Here is a 23880-nt window from a genome sequence, read left to right on the forward strand (position 1 = left end):
TAATTTTTTAGTGTATACCAGTGTATACGGGGAATGATTTTATAACTCTCAAAAGGGTTCAACTACATTTTTTGTTATTGTTTAATCTCGGTGACAGAATGAAGTGTGTGAAGTGTGAACAAGAACAGCAGGTTACAGCTATCACCAAAACTCACCACCTGAATATCAAGGAATCATGCCTTTGTTCATCGCAATACAAAAACAATCGCGATATATTAGACTTGAAATAAAACTACACAGACATGAATTAAAATGATAGGTTATGAATATAGCTTCTAATTTATATAAATTTTATATAAATAACAATTTAAAAATCTACACACATCTATAGGAAATAAAAAACCAAATTTCTGTACAAATTATTTACAACCAACAACTTAGGTCCACGTTTCCATCGGAAGCAGGAACTCCTTGGATCCCACTCCAGGTTTAAGTACTTCATCTTCTAAGAATTTCAACGGGAATTCGACGAGGTGGCCCTTTTGGAGGAAAACAGAATGATGTCAGGTATGAGAGATGTGTTGGATTTGTGTATTTCTTGCAAAATCTATCTAAAATCGAGACATGTTAACCCTTTTACCCCCAAAGAACGTACTGGTACGTTTCACAAAACTCATCCCTTTACTCCCATGGACGTACCGGTACGTCCTTGCAAAAAACTGTTTTTTTACATTTTTATTGCATATTTTTGATAACTTTATGAGAAACTTCAAGCATTTTCCAAAATAATGAGACCAACCTGACCTCTATATGACAAAAATTAAGGCTGTTAGTGCAATTTAAAAAAATATATTGCAAAATGGGCTTGAAAAAAAAAAATGCCAGGGGGTTAAGGGTTGGAAAGTTCCAAATAGTGTTGGGGGTAAAAGGGTTAATCTAGCAGCAAAAGTCAACAGTAAAATAAACATCAGTAAAACGTATGAATGGATTTTAAGACCTAGAGGAATCAAATTTGAAAAATTTTCTAATTATTTTCACCTGCAACATTTAGTTTTGGAGTAGAATCAGCTTGTCCCTATTTGGGGTTGCTGTACGCTTTGGTATACAATAGTCTTGATATTTAACCTATATGTTAATCTAAGATATCCTATTTAACAATTCATTTCGATGCTAATAACACTTCATGCAATAGAGACTTACTTTCGTCTTTTAGGAAGACTAGAGATATAGAGTAAAACAGAAATTCTAAGTAATGTAACAATTAGGAAATCAATAACATGAAGACGAGAGGAAGAGAGGCAATTAAACCAGAGGGAATAAATAAACCAAAGTCTTGATATACAAAAGATCATAAAATCTGGATAAAACAGAAAAAAGTAATCTGAAGAAAATTTACTAACCAGGAATGAAGAGCTATACAAAAGCTAACGAGTGATGTCACCAAACAGGAAAATCTAATAACAATGGCTAAAGTTCTTTTACCTTTACATCCTTCAATTTCTTGAGAGCTTCAGCGGGGTTTATGTCTGCCATGGACACCGCACTCCTCAGTCTGTTGACATCTTCAAATGTCTTTGCACTGTCGCTCGGATAGCAGGAGAAAACCTGCAGGGAAAGAGAAGTGCGTGATAGTGGAATCCTGTACTTTTGTAATCCGTGCAGTACCTATTTTGCTTGCAAATATATTGAATAACCTAATTACAATTAAGCCACTTATTAATAAACAGAATTCTAAATTTCTGCTCAATATACATTGTAACCACCTGAGTGATGGATTACAGTAAATAACGACATATTAAAAATCAGGGGATTACAATAGAAGTTTAAAAAAATCACAAATCTTTAAAGTAATTTGTATTTTTCTTAACTATACAAACCTCAGTCCTTTAATAAGAGGAGGATTGATATCACGAAAGCTAGAACTCTGCTGTTGAAAATTATAATTAGTTGTAGGTAGTTACAGGCAGGTGGATGGTAAACCCGGCCTCCCCAATGCCATCACACTGAGTCCCCACTTTGACCTTCACCTAGAGCTTGCAGGGTGATTGAGGTGGGAAATATAACTTACAGGATTCCGGTTTATGCCATTTTTGCTACAGTTGTGAGGCATTCTAGTAATAGAATGACTTCTTCCCATGGATCATGTTGCTCTTCTCCCTTGTCCTCGCTTGCTGACTTAATCATCTCTGTCTGATCTTCATACGTTAACGGATCTATATAGGCCTCGTTGAGGATATTACACCCTTGGTAGTCACTGTCCCCTAACAATCATGACATCTTCACCGCCTTATCTAATGTAGTGGTGGATTTAGTCAGGATAGAATCCTTTATAGTAGTTGATTGCTTCTGGCCACAATTTCTTCAAGCCAGCATTAAGTGTTTCGTTCTCCATATCCTTTATTGACTTTTGAATAAGTTGGATTTAGTCAGGATAGAATCCTCAATAGTAGTTGATCGCTTCTGGGAACAATTTCTTCCAGCCGGCATTAAGTGTTTCATTCTTCATCTCCTTTATTGACTTCCGAATATATTGGAGACATGTAATGGTGCCCCCAATACCAGTGCTCCTTCAGTGACAAGCTATCATCAGCTTCAATAGCACTGACCAAATCTTGCATGGAATTTTGCATCGAGACTTAAATGCCTAAATGATGCCTTGATCCATGGGCTGGATCATTGGTGTGGTGTTCAGAGATAAGAATTATATCTGTATGCCCTTATACGATATGTAGATCCTGCGTCCACCTGCGCTGGCCATTAGGAGAAACACATTGAAATAAGATTCCTTTGGCTTCATGGAAGCACCACCAATGAAACCCATCTGATATCAAAGCTTTCATCATCTATGGCTTCTATTTTGTGCAGCCAATGTGCTGGCAGTAGGTTCTTATTTTTGTTTTTGAGGGCGCTTGTGATTTTAGACTCATAAGTAAGTGCTGGCTTTATCATAAGAGCTGAAACATTTCCACACATTATAAGTGTGAGATGAATTTTGAAGACTTACAATCCAGGGACTCTGGCTTCATCCTTTAAGACAGAAGTCCATGATGACATGCATTTCCAAAAATGCTAGGCTCGTCCTTCTAGGAGAAGGACACTCTAATATCAAACAATTGTTTTCTAGTCTTGGGTAGTGCCATAGCCTATGTACCATGTTCTTCCACTGTTGTTGGTTAGAGTTCTTTTGCTTGAAGGTACACTCTGGCACACAATTCTATCTAATTTCTCTTCTTGTTTTTTTTTTACATCATTATAGTTTATTAATGAAAGATTTACATTAATGTTGTTATTGCTCTTATATTTCATTTGTTCATTATTTCTCATTGAGTTTATTTATTTCCTTATTTCTGTTTCTCACTGGGCTATTGTGCCAGTTGGAGTCCTTGAACTTATAGCATCATGCTTTTCCAACTAAGGTTGTAGCTTAGCAAGTTATAATAATATTAAAAACTTGCTCACGAGAATACCCCGCTTCCCCAACAATGATCTTGAAAGTCTCGTTTACATACACCTTAGCTGTAGCTTCTACATGCAGGGAGACTTCTTTAAGGTAGAACATCCTTATGAATTCATCAAACCAACACAGATAAAGATGAGGAGCGGTGCTACATACATGCAAAAGGCAAACTGAAGAATGCGAGATACTGAGTGCTGCAGTAGGCTGGAGAGTGATATTGCAGTCGTTGACCCAATCAGCAACCAAGATATTGAATAATGTGCTCTGATTGGTCATATCTTCTCTATTGGCCAATGGTGTGCCATCATCTGACCAATCAACAACCAAGATATTGAATAACATGCTCTGATTGGTCATATTTTCTCTATTGGCCAATGGTGTGCCTTGTACAAAATCATCTGGGCAGACTAAGCCAAACCACTACGCTTCCCGAGTTTTGTATTCCATTTATATGTGCAATTTTTTTTATAGCATTCATCTACCTTCAATTATTCAATTCTCTTTTAATATATTTTCATTATTGTACAGTATTTTTATTCATTAATTAGTTGTATTAATTTTTGGGAGTAAAAATGCTTATATTTATCCCAGACATAATTAAAATCTATAAAAAATTAATTAAATTACGTATTGGCTGTAGAAACATGCCATATACTCAGAAGTTCACAATATACAATTTTCATATCTATAAAAAAACCATATGAAATGTAAAAAGGGCGCAATAGATGAAGGACAATATGGCGAGGAACTGCTCTAAATCTAAAACTAAGAAACTTCTTTATGTAAAACATCTGAGGAGTCACTTTTTAAAAACTTCAAGATACGCAATTAACTGTATGCCAAAGCTTTGGGGATCCCACGTACGGGTAGATAAGAAATTACAATCATTAAGGACAAACTATTCAAAATCCTTACCTCCTCAAATATTTGTGTATTTTTGGCAGCAGTGTTGCGCCACTTCTTCATGAAGAATTCTTCTGAAACGGGGTCTATCACAGAGATTGTAGCTTCTTCGTCCTCCTCCGAAATGCCGAGGTGCTCGCAGAACAGATAGCGCCGCAAGCTACCCGCCAACACTCCGCTTCCGTACGGCTTCCCGTCCATGATGCCGTGTTCAAATTCTTCGTCCTGAAATAGTCAGTTGTTGATAAGAAATGTTTCACAAGACCAAACTGTAGAGTAAAAGTTGTTCATAGCTAAGCTGAAGTAAAGTGTACTTACAGTTGTAATCAGCAATTGTATTGTTTTTCTTCTGCTTTTAAGCCTTCACTGTATGATTTTATGCTTTTTATTTTTATTTCTAAAAAAAAAAATTTTTACCTTCAAAGAAAAGTTACTGTACTTAAAAAATCAACATTGGATTTCAAATTTCCATCTCTAAACAGTTTGAATAACTCCCCACATTCAGTTATCATAGCTGATAATTGTATATGGCAGGAACAGTGCTGGCTATAGTAATGTCTATTCAAAAGCAAAAATTTTAAAGCTAAACACTGCAGAAGATGCTCAATTTACAAGCATTCGACTTAAAAACATTTGGAGATGAAAACACAATTCTTACTAAAAATAACAAAGATAAGATAAATAAATACTGTAATAAAACAATGTTATATCCTTTAATACAATAAATAAAACAACATTTGTAATTACCTGATATCTATATCACATGAAACACGACTATTTGTTAACTTTTGTAGCTGGAAATCATAGGCATGGGATTCAGGTTAGTCCTACCCTAGGACAAAACGTAACAAAATTGGACTTGCAAACAATCCGAACAACAAACATCTTGAAACCAACTAAGTTTGTAAGATGAGGACCTTCTGTATACAATATTTATATACTGCATATACATGGGGTCTGTTGTTGCAGCAAATGGTGGAGTGGAAGCAGATGTACGTCAGAGAGTGAATGAAGGTTGCAAAGTGTTGGGGGCAGTTAAGGGAGTAGTAAAAAATAGAGGGTTAGGCATGAATGTAAAGAGAGTTCTGTATGAGAAAGTGATTGTACCAACTGTGATGTATGGATCGGAGTTGTGGGGAATGAAAGTGACGGAGAACCAAAAAATGGAATGTGTTTGAGATGTAGTGTCTAAGGAGTATGGCTGGTTTATCTCGAGTAAATAGGGTTAGGAACGATGTAGTGAGACTGAGAACGGGTGTAAGAAATGAGTTAGCAGCTAGAGTGGATATGAATGTGTTGAGGTGGTTTGGCCATGTTGAGAGAATGGAAAGTGGCTGTCTACTAAAGAGGGTGATGAATGCAAGAGTTGATGGGAAAAGTACAAGAGGAAGCCAAGGTTTGGGTGGATGGATGGAGTGAAGGAAGCTCTGGGTTATAGGAGGATAGATGTGAGAGAGGCAAGAGAGCGTGCTAAAAATAGGAATGAATGGCGAGCGATTGTGATGCAGTTCCGGTAAGCTCTGCTGCTTCCTCCGGTGCCTTGGAACACCGCGGAGGTAGGAGGAGTAGGGGATTCAGCATTATGAAGCTTCATCTGTGGTGGATAACGGGGGAGGGTGGGCTGTGGCACCCCTAGCAGTACCAGCCGAACTCAGTTGAGTCCTCTGTCAGGCTGGGCGGAACGTGGAGAGGAGAGGTCCCCTTTTCTGTTTCATTTGTTTGATGTTGGCTACCCCCCAAATTGGGGGAAATGCCTTGGTATATATATATATGTAGGCTATGTATGTATATACATATTTTTCTGGGTTGACCTGTGGCGCCCGGTGAAAAGGGGTCCTTCTAAAATACCTTTTCTGATAAAACCTTCCAATTATACCAGAGAAAGATAAAAGCATGGAATGCAGAGGTTACTACCCTCGTGCGAGCACCTTGTGGGTGTCGTGTACAAAGCAAAGGCGCGTGAAAGTCACTATTCACAGGCTGTCTTCCATTTAGTTAATTCCTTCGTCAAAGGGATGGGCCGATACAGAGGCACCAGCTATGCTACCAGAGTCACGCCACCCACGCCCCGACGCGAGCGCCATCTGAACAACATCCTTTTACCTAGGACTAGCTAGCGTGTGTGTATATTGTTGTGCTCTCGGCTTTTTCACTCTTGTGGGTTTATTTCGTCATGACCGAAGCTTCATCTTCACCCATTCCAATGTTAAGTACCATAGTTTGTTTTGAAAGCTTTTTGTAGTACCGGGCATTCATCATTTACCCAGTATAGTCTGTTTTATCACTACCGTTTGGGCCCGTCCGCGTTGTCAGCGGCCATTGTTTTTTCCCTTGTCTTGCTGGGAGTTCATCTTAGTCTTGCCCGTTTGGTACTCTTTGTCAGTTAGGTTCTTGGTTAAGTCCCTGGCCTTATGCCTTTTTGAACCATCATTATTATTATCGTTATTAATTCCCATGGTACTTTTTGCTAGCAAGTCCAATCTGCGAACAAGAATAGCGTTCTAGCTTTATTATAGTTTAGTACCCCGCCCCCGAGGCGTTTGTCAGTCGACTATTTCCCTTTAATTTAGGTTTTAGCAGACGTTATTCTTTGTTCGTAGTCTTGTATTTGATGTTACAATTTTTTTATTATACGTTTATAATAGTGTTGTGTGCTTATTAGGTTCTGATATTGTAACCACGGGAGCGAGAGATTGGGGTTCCCGTTTTCTGTTCTCAGTCACGAGTTACCCCTTTCTCTCGTTTTCTTTCTTAACCTCGGGTGGGTGAGTGGATTTCCCGTTTTCCGTTTTGTGCGTTCAACGAGTTCTCCCTTCCCCACCTCTCCCTCTACGGGTGTATGATAGCTTACGAGTTATTTAGTTTATGGTTACTATTCAATAGTTAGCGTTATTTAATAGGTCCGAGTTCCGTCCTCTCCCCGTTACGGCTTGGGAGTAGTTCTGAAAATTTTTCCACTCCGCCTTGAGTTCTACTCCGCCATGAGGGATTAATATATTCTATTGATATAAACAGTTCATTTCTTATATTTTTTGTCTTGTTAATTCATGCTTCATGTGGCATTTGAAAGGGTACTCTTGGTATTTAACATACCATTCTAATTCATTGTATTTTCATATGGTATATGACAAAATGTAACAAAACATGAATGGGTATACCTGTATATAACAAACGTTATGGTAAATTTACTTCACATGAAAACTAATTTCTATCTTTTGGCTACAATTGTTCAATGTTTTTGTGGGAACACTTATTGATTTTATCTAATCATCATACTGCATAGAAAATTTATTTAGCTTTCCATTGCCATTTTTACTTTTTTTCTAGCATTATTTACTTTAGAGTAATTAGGAAAAATGTAAGTATATGAGCCCCATACATAAGATCTCACTGGGTGAGAGTGAATGGGTTGATCGCTCTACCCCGCTAACTAGCATAGGGTCACTGACACCTCGCGCTAAAGTTCAGCTCAAGCTGAAACATATACAGTATCCATAGTAAAGCACGAAGTGCTTATATTTATGTAGGAACAAAGATTTTCTGCTTGCACCATGAAAAAGCTGAATTATTCCTCGACATAACGCAACAAAATAAATATACAGAAACTTCTCTGCGAGGGTGTAACTTTCCCCCCCAGAGAAAGCATTGAACCTCCAAAAGCATGAGAAGGTTAAATACAAGTCACCTTTAGCTAGCAATAATAAGGAATTGCTTTTGGATGTGTTATATCTTGAGTGTTAACGAGTAAAGGCTATTCTACAATGCCAATGTTACTTAACAGATTCTGGTATAATAAAACCCTAGCACTTTATAAACTCTGTCCTCTCTACTCACCTCCATCAGCAGACAGACTTCCGAGTCCCTGTTGCCGATCATACTACGGTCGTTTATATTAGCAGAGCCGGCTATCACGTACAGATCGTCGATGATCATCAGTTTCGAGTGGATGTAGATGAGCTCGGACACCGGACGTCCGTGAAGCTCCTCGTAATTACGGAGGGAGCAAAAGGAGACGTATTTCCACCACTCCGTTATTCCGTGGTCCTTTAGGCAATGTAGTAAGCTGGTCTTACCTCTGGTTTGCAATTAAGAAAAGACAGTAAATATATATTAATTTGATACTACAGACTAGAGTGAAACATACATACATACTTACATCTATAACTATATAAATGTGGTAGTATACGTATAACATTTTCCAAATACTGTATTGTCTCAAAACTCATACAATTTGCAGTGTCCACACAATAGTCTGTCTTTATCAAAGTTAACATTCATTAGTTTATGAAAGCTGTATACAGTCATATACAATGCACACACAATAGTGAGGGTTAGTTTTAAAGATATTTATCCCTTATTGGGTGGTCATCTGCAAACAATTAAAGCATATAAAAAAATAACCGAGGGCTCGTTTTTATCTAAGACAATCACCATCAAATTGTTTTACCGAAGAGCATTACCATCAAATTACTGAATAAAGATTGAACACAGTGGAAAACTCCACAGTTGCTATGCACTGCCAACACTTAAAAATGCTTAAATACAAATTATTCAACATAACCTAGAGAGAGATTTACCTGCAGAGGCTGACGTAATTCCAGTAGACGATGTACTGCATCGCCACTCCGCTCGACTTGCCAATCATTCCTTCGAAGGCTGGCAGGAGCGGCAGCAGGATGAAGACACGAAAAACTTCGTTATTGCTGAAACGGACTTCTAATTTAGATGGCTTTTATGGCGATGAGAATAAAATGACAAAACTTGAAAAAATACTTCCTTTAGTGACAATTCTTGATAAGAATAACAAATGGGGATTATGAAACTAAATTACTTTGCCAAAGGCTCATAATTTTCATTTTGATGATTAGTCTTGATAATTTAGAGGGACTATAAATTAGACTATATTAAGTAGTGAACCTATCCTTCACTGATTCTATTCAGTCTGAATTCTGCTGAATTGTAGTACTGTACTACAGTACTGTATATTGAACTGTATTTATGACTTTGGACTAGAAGGCTTTGTACCAAGACCTAGGAGCCTATTCAGCGCCTGTCCGCAACAGGGAGAAAACCCTCGATGCTGTATGAAGGAAAAGTTAAGAGGTTGGAGAGCAAGATGGAAGAAAGAAAGCGGGAATGACGACATACTAGAGGATTAAAAGTTGAACATACATGGGAAGTACATTAAAGAGCAGATTCATTTAATAAAATTGAAGATACGAGTAATTTGAAAATAATAAATAGAACAGCAGGAAACAAATATGAATGACAAATTAGAGTAAAATAACCACCACAATGAAAATGGTGTACTGTATTACAAAGAATATTTATTGAAGATATAGCAATATTAACCCTTTTACCCCCAGGGTATTTGGAAATTTCCAACCCTTAACCCCCAGGGGTTATTTTTTTTCCAGCACATTTTGCAGAATATTTTTTTAAAATTGCTCTAACAGCCTTAATTTTTGTCATAGAGAGGTCAGGTTGGTCTCATTCTCTTGGAAAATGCCTGAATTTTAAATAGCATTTTTTAGCAAGGACGTACCAGTACGTCCATGGGGGTAAAGGGATGAGTTTTGTGAAACGTACCAGTACGTCCTCTGGGGGTAAAAGGGTTAATGTCTCTTTTTTAAAAATCCCTATTTGAGCAATTTTCAAATATCAACTTTCCATCGATCTTTTGTTTGAATTTCCATCTATCGTTGACAGAAACGACTTACCAGTGAGCTTGAACTATGCGTTCCACTATCTCATGGCCGATGGAGTTATGAACTTCTTTAGCTTCGCCCATATTCGCGCAAGTAATGAAGAACTGGTTTTCGATGTAGATGTAGTGCTTTGCTTTACGTATGAGGTCCGTGTACGCGTTGAGGATGCTAAACTCGCTCTCCTCCAAGCCCGCACTCCACCTGCCTACACTACGCAAGACCTGAATGGAAAGATAAGTGTTTTCGTATTATTTTATAAATTAAATTCAAATTACAAAAAAATAAAATAAAATGTGCAAAGATAAAATTGAATACTTATTCAAGCTGTTCAATACCTTTATTCAGCCCAGATATGACACCAAGAATAAAAAAAGAAATGAAAAAACTCAGAGAAAATAACAGAACCACTTCTTGATAAACAACAGATTTTAAAAGAAATTTTAATTTTCATAGCTATAAAAATCTGTCTTTCAAAATAAGGAATATATTCACTAGAGCTGGCGCCAGGTGGCGAGTGCAGGCGAGAGGCCCCAGCAACTCTCCTACCAAAGACTTTCCTATTCACCTAGGTGGTAAGTTTAACTTAAAACCTTAAAAAGACTTTCTCAATAAGAATTTTTTTCTGCAATTGAAAAAGAAACAGACTTAATGTGCTATCTAAAGTAAATTTGCAATCAAGAATCATGCCTAGATTTTAAAAGAGTTGTATATACTTGGTGATCTTGTCGCTGCAAGGATCTGGATGTTGAGGTGAGCCCCTGTCCTCAACCTACTTAGAATCATATCACTGAAAAACATCGTAACGAGTGTTCTCACCTGACACTTGACTTTGTGTTTTGGCAAAAGAGGCGATGACATGAAGCTGCTCCTTTCGTAGCTTTTCGGCACCAAATAAGGGTAGTACCTATCTGGCTTGGCCTGAGGGAGGAAGAAAAAGTTAGAAATTTTCTCGACTATACAAGGCTTGTGTAAACAGACCTCTTTCTACATGAATCCTTCATCAATTTTCAAGAAGTAAACATTAATTTCATTTACAATTATTTTGTTAACCTGATAATAATTAAGAATAAGTAACATACTGTGAATACCACAGGTAATGCTTAATAATCAACACTTTCCTAGCATCAAAATTACTAACCAGTCCTAGAAATGTCTTATCAATAATACTTTACACACCTTTTCATCTTTCACGGCATTCCATCTCTGTATGAAATGTCTGGCGGCATCTCGGGCCGCGGGTCCCTCCACAAACAAGCCTATGTCGTGCCACGGCATCCGTGGCGTCTGATGTCTGTTGACAATATCTGAAATATAATAAAGAAAACTGCAATGACACTTTGGATAGATCATCATCATCATTTCCTGCACCTATTGACGCAAAGGGTCTCGGTTAGATTTCACCAGTTGTCTCTATCTTGAGCTTTTAAATCAATACTACTCCGTTCATCCTCTCCTACTTAACGCTTCATAGTCCTCAGCCATGTAGGCCTGGGTCTTCTACCTCTTCTAGTGACTTTTAAAGCCCAATTGAAAGTTTGGTGAACTAATCTCTCTTGGGGAGTGCAAAGAGCATGCTTAAACCATCCCATCTCTATCTACCCTTCAAATTAATTAATTTTCCTTAACAGTGGAGAAACCAATAGAGAATTGGACAAGGAAAGTGGCCACAACAGATGTAAACATATCATAAAATTGAATTTTGCAATATGAAATATCTTAGTATGCGATTAAAAGAATGTGCTAATATGTAAAAAAAAACAAAAATTGATTCAGGAAAGATAGGTGGCAGCTAAAGGATTCCACTTCATAAAAGTACATTATTCATCCTATCGTTTGTTCTTTGTTATTGTACTTAACTTTTATTTTTATTACCGTATTTACTAAATTTCTTTCTCCACAGTATACAGGGCTGTTTCCCTACTAGGGTTTAGGAATTTGCTTGTGAAACTGTCTTGGGCTTAGAAATTTGCTTATGAAACTGCCTTGGGCTTAGACATGTTATTTTGATAATAAAATAAATTTTTGAATATACTTACCCGGTGATTATATAGCTGCAACTCTGTTGCCCTACAGACAACTCTACGGTAAAAACTCGCCAGCGATCGCTACACAGGTTGCGGGTGTGCCCAACAGCGCCATCTGTCGTCCAGATACCCAGTACTCAATGTAAACAAAGACTCAATTTTCTCCTCGTCCCACTGCGTCTCTATTGGGGAGGAAGGGAGGGTCCTTTAATTTATAATCACCGGGTAAGTATATTCAAAAATTTATTTTATTATCAAAATAACATTTTTCAATATTTAACTTAGCCGGTGATTATATAGCTGATTCACACCCAGGGGGGTGGGTAGAGACCAGCAATATATGTTTACACTTTTATGAGCCAAGAGTTTTTATTTCATTTTAGAAGTTATCAAAATAACAAAAACAAAATAAATAGGTACCTGGTAAGGAAGTCGACTTGAACAATTACTCTGCCTTTTAAGTATGTCTTCCTTACGGAGCCTCGCGATCCTCTTAGGATGCTGATCGACCCCTAGGATCTGAAGTATCAAGGGTTGCAACCCATACAACAGGACCTCATCAAAACCCCTAATCTAGGCGCTCTCAAGAAATGACTTTGACCACCCGCCAAATCAACCAGGATGCGAAAGGCTTCTTAGCCTTCCAGACAACCCAGAAAACAACAATAAAAACATTTCAAGAGAAAGATTAAAAGGGTATGGAATTAGGGAATTGTAGTGGTTGAGCCCTCACCCACTACTGCACTCGCTGCTACGAATGGTCCCAGTGTGTAGCAGTTCTTGTAAAGAGACTGGACATCTTTCAAGTAAAATGACGCGAACACTGACTTGCTTCTCCAATAGGTTGCGTCCATTATACTTTGCAGAGATATATTTTGCTTAAAGGCCACGGAAGTTGTTACAGCTCTAACTTCGTGCGTCTTCACCTTAAGCAAAGTTCGGTCTTCCTCACTCAGATGTGAATGAGCTTCTCGTATTAACAATCTGATAAAGTCTGACCAAGCATTCTTTGACAAAGGCAAGGATGGTTTCTTAACTGAACACCATAAAGCTTCAGATTGGCCTTGTAAAGGTTTAGTACGCTTTAAATAGAACTTAAGAGCTCTAACAGGGCATAAGACTCTTTCTAGTTCATTGCCTACGATCTCCGATAAGCTGGGGATATCGAAAGATTTAGGCCAAGGCCGAGAAGGCAGCTCATTTTTGGCTAGAAAACCAAGTTGTAGCGAACAAGTGGCTTTTTCTGACGAAAATCCGATGTTCTTGCTGAAGGCATGAATCTCACTGACTCTTTTAGCCGAGGCTAAGCATACCAGGAAAAGAGTCTTAAGAGTGAGATCTTTCAGGGAGGCTGATTGTAACGGCTCCAACCTGTCTGACATGAAGAATCTTAGTACCACGTCTAAATTCCATCCAGGGGTAGCCAAACGACGCTCCTTGGTGGTCTCAAAAGACTTAAGGAGGTCTTGCAGATCTTTATGTTTGGAAAGATCTAAGCCTCTATGCCGGAAGACTGATGCCAACATGCTTCTGTAGCCCTTGATAGTGGGAGCTGAAAGGGATCGTCCTTTTCTCAGGTATAAGAGAAAAACAGCTATTTGAGCTACAGAGGTACTGGTCGATGATACAGAAACTGACTTGCACCAGTCTCGGAAGACTTCCCACTTCGATTGTTAGACTCTAATGGAAGAAGCTCTCCTTGCTCTAGCAATCGCACTGGCTGCTTCCTTCGAAAAGCCTCTAGCTCTCGAGTGTCTTTCAATAGTCTGAAGGAAGTCAGACGAAGAGCGTGGAGGCTTTGGAGTACCTTCTTTACGTGTGGCTGACGTAGAAGGTCTACCCTTAGAGGAAGACTACTGGGAACGTCTACTAACCATCGAAGTATCTCGGTGAACCATTCTCTCGCGGGCCAGAGGGAAGCAACTAACGTCAACCTTGTCTCTTCGTGAGAGGCGAACTTCTGCAGTACCTTGTTGACAATCTTGAACGGTGGGAATGCGTAGCGATCCAGATGTGACCAATCTAGGAGGAAAGCATCTATATGTATTGCTGCTGGGTCCGGTACTGGAGAGCAATAGATTGGAAGCCTCTTGGTCAGCGAGGTTGCAAAGAGATCTATGGATGGTTTTACCCCAAGTGGCCCAAAGTCTCTTGCACACATCCTTGTGGAGGGTCCATTCGGTTGGAATTACTTGCCCTTTCCGACTGAGACAATCTGCTATGACATTCAAGTCGCCTTGGATGAACCTCGTTACTAGGGAGATGTCTTGACCTTTTGACCAGAAGAGCAGGTCCCTTGCGATCTCGAACAACGTCAGTGAGTGGGTACCTCCTTGTTTGGAGATGTACGCCAAGGCCGTGGTGATGTCCGAGTTAACTTCCACCACTTTGCCTCGAAGGAGAGACTTGAAGCTTTTCAAGGCCAGATGTACTGCCAACAGCTCCTTGCAGTTTATATGCATGCTCCTCTGACTCGAGTTCCACAGTCCTGAGCATTCCCGACCGTCTAGTGTCGCGCCCCAGCCCACGTCCGATGCGTCCGAGAAGAGAACGTGGTTGGGAGTCTGAACAGCCAGGGGAAGACCCTCTCTTAGGTTGATATTGTCCTTCCACCAAGTCAGACAAGACTTTATCTTTTCGGAAACCGGGATCGAGACCGCTTCTAGCGTCTTGTCCTTTTTCCAGTGAAAAGCTAGATGGTATTGAAGAGGACGGAGGTGTAGTCTTCCTAGTGACACAAATTGTTCCACGGATGACAACGTCCCTACCAGACTCATCCACAGCCTGACTGAGCAGCGTTCCTTCTTCAGCATCTTCTGGATGGATAGCAGGGCTTGATCTATTCTGGGGGCTGATCGTCTTGTTGTTCAGCAACGTCCTCATCAGAGGGTTCCTCATCCGAAAACTGATGAGGAAACGGCAACGGAGTGGGCAACGTCTGGCTCGCTGAGTCCGGTCGCACTGGTGCATGCGTGACGGAGCCGGACGCAACATCATGGAACTGCTGCACAGTCTGTGAACTGTCAACAACCATAGGTGCGCAAGGAAGCACAGCGTCAACCCGAGACTGTCTAGACCGTCTGGGTTGTGCAGTCAACACCCTACCGGGTTGCTGAGGTTGACGCACTGCGTCAAAACAAGTCACCTCTGCTGGTTGTTGAACGTCCTGAACGTCAACAACCACCTCCGAACGTCGCTTAACGTCAACGTGCGGCTGGCAACCCACACTGGGTCGCATCGGTGGAGGAACCACCTCAACTGGCAGACGCGAGTAGGTTACCTCAGCGTCAACAGGGCGCACAACCGACCGGTTGGAAGGTTGTTGGCCAGAAGGTTCGGTAGCAACCTTCTCCGCATTAAAGTCCTCTATCAAGGACGCAAGCTTGGACTGCATGTCTTGCAGCAAAGCCCATTTAGGGTCTACGGGAGCAGGTGTGGCAACAGACGGGGTTAGCGACTGAGGCGGTACCGCTTACCATCCCTGAAAGCCTTGTTATGCATGACATAATTGTACAGCAAAACTTCAAAGGCTCGAAAACAGCTGTGAAGTTGACCTGTAAACAACTTGGAGCGTCTCCTGGCCAGGCGCCAGGGAGAGTCTACGAGAATTGAGAAGTCTATCTGGGCAGAGGCATGAACTCCCAAGCCGAGAACTTCTCTTGGAGCATGTGATGCCCTTCTTACAATCTCCAATGCAGTACAGAAATCCCTTGATTGTGGTCGGGAAGTTCGTATGATTGGCCTTGATTTTAGTGCTGCCTTTGACCGTGTTAATCATGAGGCCCTTGTTTTCAAACTGAAACAGTTGGGAGTGGGTGGGTCGTTTCTTAGCATTATTATTGATTTTTTAAGTAGTAGATCTCAAAGAGTTGTTGTTGATGGGCACCATAGTGAGTATAGGAATGTGATATCCGGTGTTCCACAGGGTAGTGTTCTTGGCCCATTACTTTTCATACTATATACACATGACATGTGGTTTGGCCTAGAAAATAAGCTTGTTGCATATGCAGATGATGCTACTCTCTTTGCATCAATTCCATCCCCTGAATGTAGATCTGGGGTTGGTGAATCCCTTAATAGAGATTTAGCTAAAATTAGTGCATGGTGCAAATTATGGGGTATGAAGTTGAATCCTAACAAAACTCAAAGTATGATTGTAAGTAGGTCAAGGACGGTGGCTCCTCAACATCCGGATCTCAGTATTGATAATGTTTCTTTAAATTTGTATGACTCTTTCAAAATTTTAGGCGTGATTCTTGACAGCAAATTTACTTTTGAGAAACATATAAGGTCTGTGTCTTCTTCAATTGCACAAAAAATTGGCTTATTGAGAAAGTCTTTTAAGATATTCGGTGATCAATCTATTCTGAAGAAGTGTTTTAATTCTTTTATTCTACCTTGTTTTGAGTATTGTTCTCCTGTCTGGTCTTCAGCTGCTGATTCTCATCTTAATTTGTTGGACAGAAACTTACGGTCTATTAAATTTCTTATTCCTGATCTAGATATTAATCTCTGGCACCGTCGATCAATTAGTTCATTATGCATGTTGCATAAGATTTTTCATAACTCTGACCATCCTTTACATTCAGATCTCCCTGGACAATTCTATCCTGTTCGTAATACTAGGCAGGCAGTTAATTCTAATAGCCAGGCCTTCTCCATCATAAGACTCAATACTACGCAGTACTCTAGAAGTTTTATTCCAGCTGTTACCAAGTTGTGGAATGATCTTCCTAATCGGGTTGTTGAATCAGTAGAACTTCAAAAGTTCAAAGTTGGAGCAAATGCTTTTTTGTTGACCAGACGGACATGAGTCTTTTTATAGTTTATATATGACATTTTTGTTGTTGACATTGTTAATAGTTTATATATGATATATCTCTTTTGACATTACTTTTTTTAGAATGATTTATTGTTAATTTGTTCTCTTCAGTTATTTATTTCCTTATTTCCTTTCCTCACTGGGCTATTTTTCCCTGTTGGAGCCCCTGGGCTTGTAGCATCTTGCTTTTCCAATTGGGGTTGTAGCTTGGATAGTAATTATAATAATAATAATAATATCAGACTCTCGCTTTATAAACCAGTTTAAAAGAAGGGAAAGCAAAGGCTGTATCCCCCAAACTCCTCCTGGTGAAAAACCAGTCGCCTAGCCAACGTAAAGCTCTCTAGGAGAGCGAGAGAGCACTAGCTTAAAAACAACGGCTTCGAAGTAGCTAGGCCTAGTGTAAGCTCTGACGTTTGGGCGAACGAGGAGCAGCAGTTACAAAAAGATCCGGACAAAGATCCTTAAAAAAAAATCATCATGATTTAATTAAAGTCCATAGGAGGCTAAGCAGCTTTAGGCTCCTCTCCATCTGACAGAGTCCTCAAGGGAATATCAGTAGGAGGGGGAACAGCAACTTCCTCATCTACAGGAACCTTGTCCGATAAAAGCTGAGTCTCAAGCAAGGGAGAGACCTACCGTGGTGGCAATGCTTTACAAGCAGAGTCCACACTCACTGGTGCATTAGTAACGGACCAGAACGCAACGTCATGTAACTGCTTGACAGTCTGTGAACTGTCAACAACTGAACTGTCAACCACAACAGGTGCGTGAGGACACACAGCGTCCACTCGAGACTGCTTTGACTGCCTAGACTGAGCAGTCAAAACAACTCTAGAATGCGGAGGTTGACGCACAGCGTCAAAATAAGTCAACTCCGATTGTTAGTGAACGTCTTGAACGTCAACAGGAGCATCAGCAAGTGGCCTAACGTCCAAATGCGGCTGAAAAACCACACGAGACCGCATCGAGTGTGGTTCTAAACAACCTGACTGACGTGACTAAGCTACGCCAACGTCAACAGTAAGCACAAAGGAACGTTAGGTTGGCTGAAAGCCAGGATATCGATGAGATAAACGGCTAGACTCAACGGACTAATTGGCAGAATAGTCTTCCATAAGGGAGGCAAGCATAAACTGCATGTCTTGCCATACAACCCATTAAGGATCAACGGAAATGGTTGTGGTAAGAGACGAGGGTAACGTCTGTGACCGCAACACTTTGCCAACAAAAAAAGACTCTCGGAGTCTGTGTTACGCTTTTGTTAGGCGGCGAGCAGTTATCCGATGACTGCATAGGGTCAGAGCTGTCCTAATGGTTGTAACCAGGACGCTGGACCTGTCCTGAAAGGACTGACTTTCGCTTAAGGGCTTCGAAACCTTGTGACAGGTTTCTTATGCGAAAAGCCTTCGGATGACGAGGAGAAACAACGTCTCTCTCGTCTTATGGTAGGGGAGATCTTGGTAAGATACACCCGATACCATAGAGGGAAAACGTCTGTTCGTTGATCAAGGCCTCTCGAACCCATAAGTCGTTTGACATTACTTCTCCCCTGGGCTTGGGAGCATGCAAGAGGTCCCGGACTAGGTGAACGACAGGCACGAACAGACGAACCCTCGGACGCAACACTGTAACACTTTGCGCATATCACTTTATCACTTCGATTTTCTGTTTTGCACTTATTTCACTGAAATCGAAACTTTTACTGATTTCTACCTGAAACACGCAATTCTACCCTTCATTAAAAGGTAGTAATTGCGAAATCAGTCGTATAATGCAAGCTCATTAATACCAGCAAAAAACAGAAAACATATTTCATGATAAAAAAATCAGTGGCTGGGAAAGAGACTAAACACTAGTTCATATAACTACGTTTTCAATCTCTCACCGCACATAGCCTGGGGACAAGAATAAAAAACTAAAAACGTTTTATCCTTCCTCCCCGTACAGCGACTAGGGACGAGAGTAACTCGAGAACAACGTTACCCGCTTGAACGGAACGTTTTCTCTCCTCTCTCTCCCTCCGTCTCTATCTCTCTCTCTCTTTCTCTCTTGATTTCGCACCTAAGAGAAGAGCCCAATTATATTTCGTCAAAAAAACATGTTATTTGACTAAAGGAAAAAACTGAAAGGTTTTTCAAATAAAAAGTTCCTTTAAAATAGAATTTAAAACATTTAAGCTAAGAAAGAATGAACAAAACGTCAGAATCGATTTACTCTTACTGCAAAGTGAAACCGTGATACACTCTCTCTCTATCGTAACGATAGAGCGCATGTTGAACGTCCTGAACGTCAACAACTGCGTAGCATAAATAAACTAAACGTTAGTTCATCTTTGAAAACAGTACGAAGACTATCAAAGAAATTCTTTCATAAAATATTACATTTAAAAAGTTTTAAATCCTTAGCTCTTTAAAAGCTAATTACGATATAAAGGGCTCAACGTTGATTAACTTCGGTTTCCAAGTTAGGACCGCCTACTCTCAGGAAAGGTCTATATAAACAAAACATTAAAATTATTTTTATATGTTTATCATAAATGGAAAGTTAATCGAAGAGGCCTAATAAAGGCGGAGAGATATAAAATATATAGAGGAAATCTATACCGTGATAAGATAATTACTAAAAGCCTAAACACACTTCCGTCTAAGGGAAGGGTCGGCCATTTAAAAGTGAAAGAAAGTCCATACTCTCTTTGTCACCATAATTAAATCTATCCAAAACGAGTTCAAGATTTAAGATGAAGATAAAACACCTGCATAACGAAAGCTCAAAACTAGAATAAAGTACTTCACCAATTAGTTGTGAAAAAACTCCAGTTTAGCAACAGCGAGTAAGTATGTCTTGTCGATAGCTCGACAGAGAGAAAATTGAGTCTTTGTTTACATTGAGTACTGGGTATCTGGACGACAGATGGCGCTGTTGGGCACACCCGCAACCTGTGTAGCGATCGCTGGCGAGTTTTTACCGTAGAGTTGTCTGTCGGGCAACAGAGTTGCAGCTATATAATCACCGGCTAAGTTAAATATTGAAAAATGTGCTTATGAAATTGCCTTAGGATTAGAGATATGCTTATGAAACTGTCTTGGGTTGGAGTTTTGCTTATGAAACTGCCTTGGGGTTAGAAATTTGCTTATGAAACTGTGTTGGGCTTAGAAATTTGCTTAGGAAATTGCCTTTGACTTGGAAACTTGCTTATGAAACTGCCTTGGGTTAGAAATTTGCTTTTGAAACTGCCTTGGGCTTAGAAATGTACATATGAAATTGCCTTAAGATTAGAGATTTGCTTATGAAACTGTCTTGGGCTTAGAAATTTGCTTATGAAACTGCCTTGAGCTTGGAATATTGCTTATGAAACTGCCTTGGCATTAGAGATTTGCTTATGAAATTGCCTTGGGCTTAGAAATTTGCTTATAAAACTGCCTAAGGCTTAGAAATTTGCATATGAAACTGGCTTTGACTTGGAAATTTGCTTATAAAACTGCCTAGGGCTTATAAATTTGCTTATAAAACTGCCTTAGGCCTGGAAATTTGCTTACAAAACTGACTTTGGTTTAAAAATTTGCTTATGAAACTAGTGTTGGAACTTCACTCAAATTTATAAAAATAACAAGAAGAATAACAAAATAATTAGATAATTTATATCCATCATAATAAAACTTGACAATTTACCTTTAAATGGCTTGTCCAGATTTGTCAGATCTTTGCTTATCCAGTTTACGTAGTCCTTCCCAACCCAGAGGTGGATGGACGTCGTGTCCTCTTTGGTTAGGGCGGTATGAGCTTGGGCGAGGGATGTCGTACTTCCCATCTTGTGTCTGTCTCCTAGCCGATGTCGGTGGAACTTGTATATGCTAGAGATGATGAGGGCATTATTTACGTAAGTTAAAATTATCAAGTGAAAAATTTGAAATTCTAAAGCATTAATCTAATTTGCAAACAAAAAGAAATTTCCAAAGAAATGACTAGCAGCGTTCATGAATATTGCTACGATACAGGGTCGCAAATACCTCGAAGTTACATTTAAAATGACGTAAGGAACACACATACCGAGTGTGGTTTACTTTCCACTGGAAAAACAATGCAATATAGTAATGTGCTCTACATAAAACTTTACTATAATTAATCTATACATGAAGTAAATTATGTCGGGCACACTAGAGACTGCAAAGGTGCAACTTTTCCGACCTTTACTTTACCTTAACTCCCTTTTAAGTTCCTTATAACTTAGCATTATGACTGCTCTCTTCCTAATTAGCTACACAACTTTTTCAACTAAGCTATTCCACTTTCAAATCCTACAACATTACGAATCTTTCAAGCCAGCTCAGCTGCACAACTCGATGGTGTACTAATAAAACTACTCTATGAAACAATATTTCTTAATTTACCACAACTCTTATTACAATATCCATGTTGTAGAAGAATTATTCAACACCACACGCAAAAAAGAATCTTTCGAGCCAGCTCAGCTACACAACTCGATGGCCTTCTAATAAAACTACTCTATGAAACAATATCTCTTATAATACCACAACTCTTATAACAATATCAATGTTGCAGAAGAATTATTCAACACCACACGCAAAAAAGAATCTTTCGAGCCAGCTCAGCTACACAACTCGATGGCCTTCTAATAAAACTACTCTATGAAACAATATCTCTTATAATACCACAACTCTTATAACAATATCAATGTTGCAGAAGAATTATTCAACACCACACGCAAAAAAGAATCTTTCGAGCCAGCTCAGCTACACAACTCGATGGCCTTCTAATAAAACTACTCTATGAAACAATATCTCTTATAATACCACAACTCTTATAACAATATCAATGTTGCAGAAGAATTATTCAACACCACACGCAAAAAAGAATCTTTCGAGCCAGCTCAGCTACACAACTCGATGGCCTTCTAATAAAACTACTCTATGAAACAATACTTCTTAATTTACCACAACTCTTATAACAATATCAATGTTGTAGAAGAATTATTCAACACCACACGCAAAAAGACAAACAAACCTCGTGACACCATGCTCCGCACTGTCCGCCTCGTCCTCGTCCGACATCTCGGAACCTGAGCTGTTTCTTCTGTAATTTGGAAGGATTCGAGAAATTCATCAAAACTATTCAAACTCATGCTTTACTCGCCCATGCAAATGACTGCGTTAGTGAACACTAGATATTAACTCGAAATCAACCATTAAAAATTAATCAGGAATTGTAATCTACGTTCAAAAGATTAGGTGAATACTCTTTAAGGATTACTATTACAATAACTATTTATTTGAAAATTAATGAACACTTATTAAATTATCTTTTAATAGAAATGAATGAAGTAAAACTAAGCCAGGGGGATGGAAGATGGACTGACCACCTAAAAAAAATAACTACTCTATATAAAGAATGAAAAAAAAATAAAATAGATTAAATGGAATAGAAGGCAAGAAAATCAAATATGATCGACTAATTATTTTGTTAGTAAGTTTACATATGGTGCAACTACAGGGCTTCAGTTCATTAAGCTGGAAGTCAGGAAAAACATGGCTGGTTATAAAAATATATTTCAGAGAGTTTTCTCTTGTTTTAATGATATTAAAAAATTTATATTAAATTTCATTCCTTCTTTTTAATAAAGTTTCATTTTTATTATAAAGATTGTTGGTTTTAATTTAAAATTTTCTTAAATGGAAGAGTTTGGACAAATGCTCACAGAAGCTTTAGAAGGCCATGTTAAAGCAGGTGATTTATGTATACAGGAAATACAAAAGGTACTTCTCATCAATAAATGTATTTTGTTTTAACTTCAGCCTCTGTATGGGACAAAACAGGATTAAAATATGAAGCATCTGTTTAGCTACAACTCAAAACCTATGCTATCACAGTTTCTACACTAAATTTGTGTTTGGCTTACTGACGAGGGGACAAAGACAAATGCATTTCTACAAGAAGCCTTCAGTCACAATCAAAGCAACTGTGGAAAACTTTTTCGTCTTACCGGGCTAACTGAGGAATCTTCGTAGTTGTCCAGGCTCGGACCTCTCTACCTTTCTCCTTGACTTCCTCGACCAATTCGAGCCCCATTTTCTTCACTTCCTTCAAGCCTTTCCCTACTCTACCCCCCTCCGAGTGCTCTTCCCCGTCGCAACTCTGACGGCAAGCGACGGCCGAATGTTTGTCGAGGCGGGTGCTTCGCCTCAGTAGCTTACGCTTCACGAACCTCATGCTGTGACTAGACAGAGACACTTTCTCGTGCGAGGACAGCGCGTCTCTCGGAGAGACGTCCTCGTCATCTCTGTATTTGGCTTCGCTTTTAAGAGAGCAAGTCTTCGGGTCCAGGCAGTTGCCGGATGCGTCGTTCAAAACGTCGTCGCTGCTCTGACTTACGTAGATGCTTGGCATTAAGGATTCCTCCTTTTCCTCTTCCTCGTGACTCTTCTGAATGTCTGGGGTGACTTCGACTTGACTAGATAACATGGAGCTTAAAGTCGTACTGAGGGTTTGATCCTCGGACAAACCGTTATCAAAGGAGGATCTCCGGCTACTGGATGCGGATTGTGTCATGGTGTTCAAGAGAACGTCGTTGGTTCCCTTAACCAAGAACATTAATGTACCCCCTGTAGTACCCTGAACACCTTGAGTCTTAGCGGCCTTGGGCGACTGCAATCCAGCATGGCCAACATCTAAGAGTCTGTAAGGAAAAAAACATTAAGTAAAAAAATTAAATCAACAACTAAAATTATAGTACTTATCAAAATCTACATCACAGTACAGTGATGCCTTGGCTATCAGAGGTGTTAAATTTCAAAACAAATACCCGCCTGCGATAAGTAAAAAACCACAAAGTAGAAACACCACTGTACTGTATATTTTTTTCATTGTAAATTTTCTAATTTGTTTGTTTTTTTATCATTTTTAAATATCTAAGCTTTTACAAACTCTCCTAACACACTTATAAGCACTTTCTATATTCTTAAACTCTTTTCAACCTGAAACTTAATCTTAATGTAGACACATCCTTAC

General features: G+C 39.3%; 1 protein-coding gene across 7 annotated transcripts in view; it reads right to left on the reverse strand.

The window, feature by feature from the left end:
• Nucleotides 1–301: 301 nt before the first annotated feature.
• Nucleotides 302–23880, reverse strand: part of Pld (Phospholipase D) — a 90161-nt gene continuing 66582 nt past the window's right edge. For 5 of the 7 annotated variants that reach the window (XM_068356206.1, XM_068356203.1, XM_068356201.1 and 2 more), the window contains exons 16-26: nucleotides 22856–23548; nucleotides 21880–21948; nucleotides 20527–20708; nucleotides 11185–11312; nucleotides 10825–10926; nucleotides 10021–10229; nucleotides 8878–9003; nucleotides 8135–8375; nucleotides 4313–4525; nucleotides 1423–1545; nucleotides 302–479 (exon numbers count right to left, since the gene is read on the reverse strand). In XM_068356206.1, coding sequence (XP_068212307.1) covers nucleotides 378–479; nucleotides 1423–1545; nucleotides 4313–4525; nucleotides 8135–8375; nucleotides 8878–9003; nucleotides 10021–10229; nucleotides 10825–10926; nucleotides 11185–11312; nucleotides 20527–20708; nucleotides 21880–21948; nucleotides 22856–23548 — 2188 coding nt within the window. In that variant the 3' untranslated portion in view covers nucleotides 302–377. The remainder of the gene's footprint in view (nucleotides 480–1422; nucleotides 1546–4312; nucleotides 4526–8134; nucleotides 8376–8877; nucleotides 9004–10020; nucleotides 10230–10824; nucleotides 10927–11184; nucleotides 11313–20526; nucleotides 20709–21879; nucleotides 21949–22855; nucleotides 23549–23880) is intronic. The other 2 variants (XM_068356202.1, XM_068356207.1) reach the window with 2 other exon arrangements.

This window comes from Palaemon carinicauda, chromosome 32 (genome assembly GCF_036898095.1).
Source record: "Palaemon carinicauda isolate YSFRI2023 chromosome 32, ASM3689809v2, whole genome shotgun sequence".
Taxonomy (NCBI): Eukaryota; Metazoa; Arthropoda; class Malacostraca; order Decapoda; family Palaemonidae; genus Palaemon; species Palaemon carinicauda.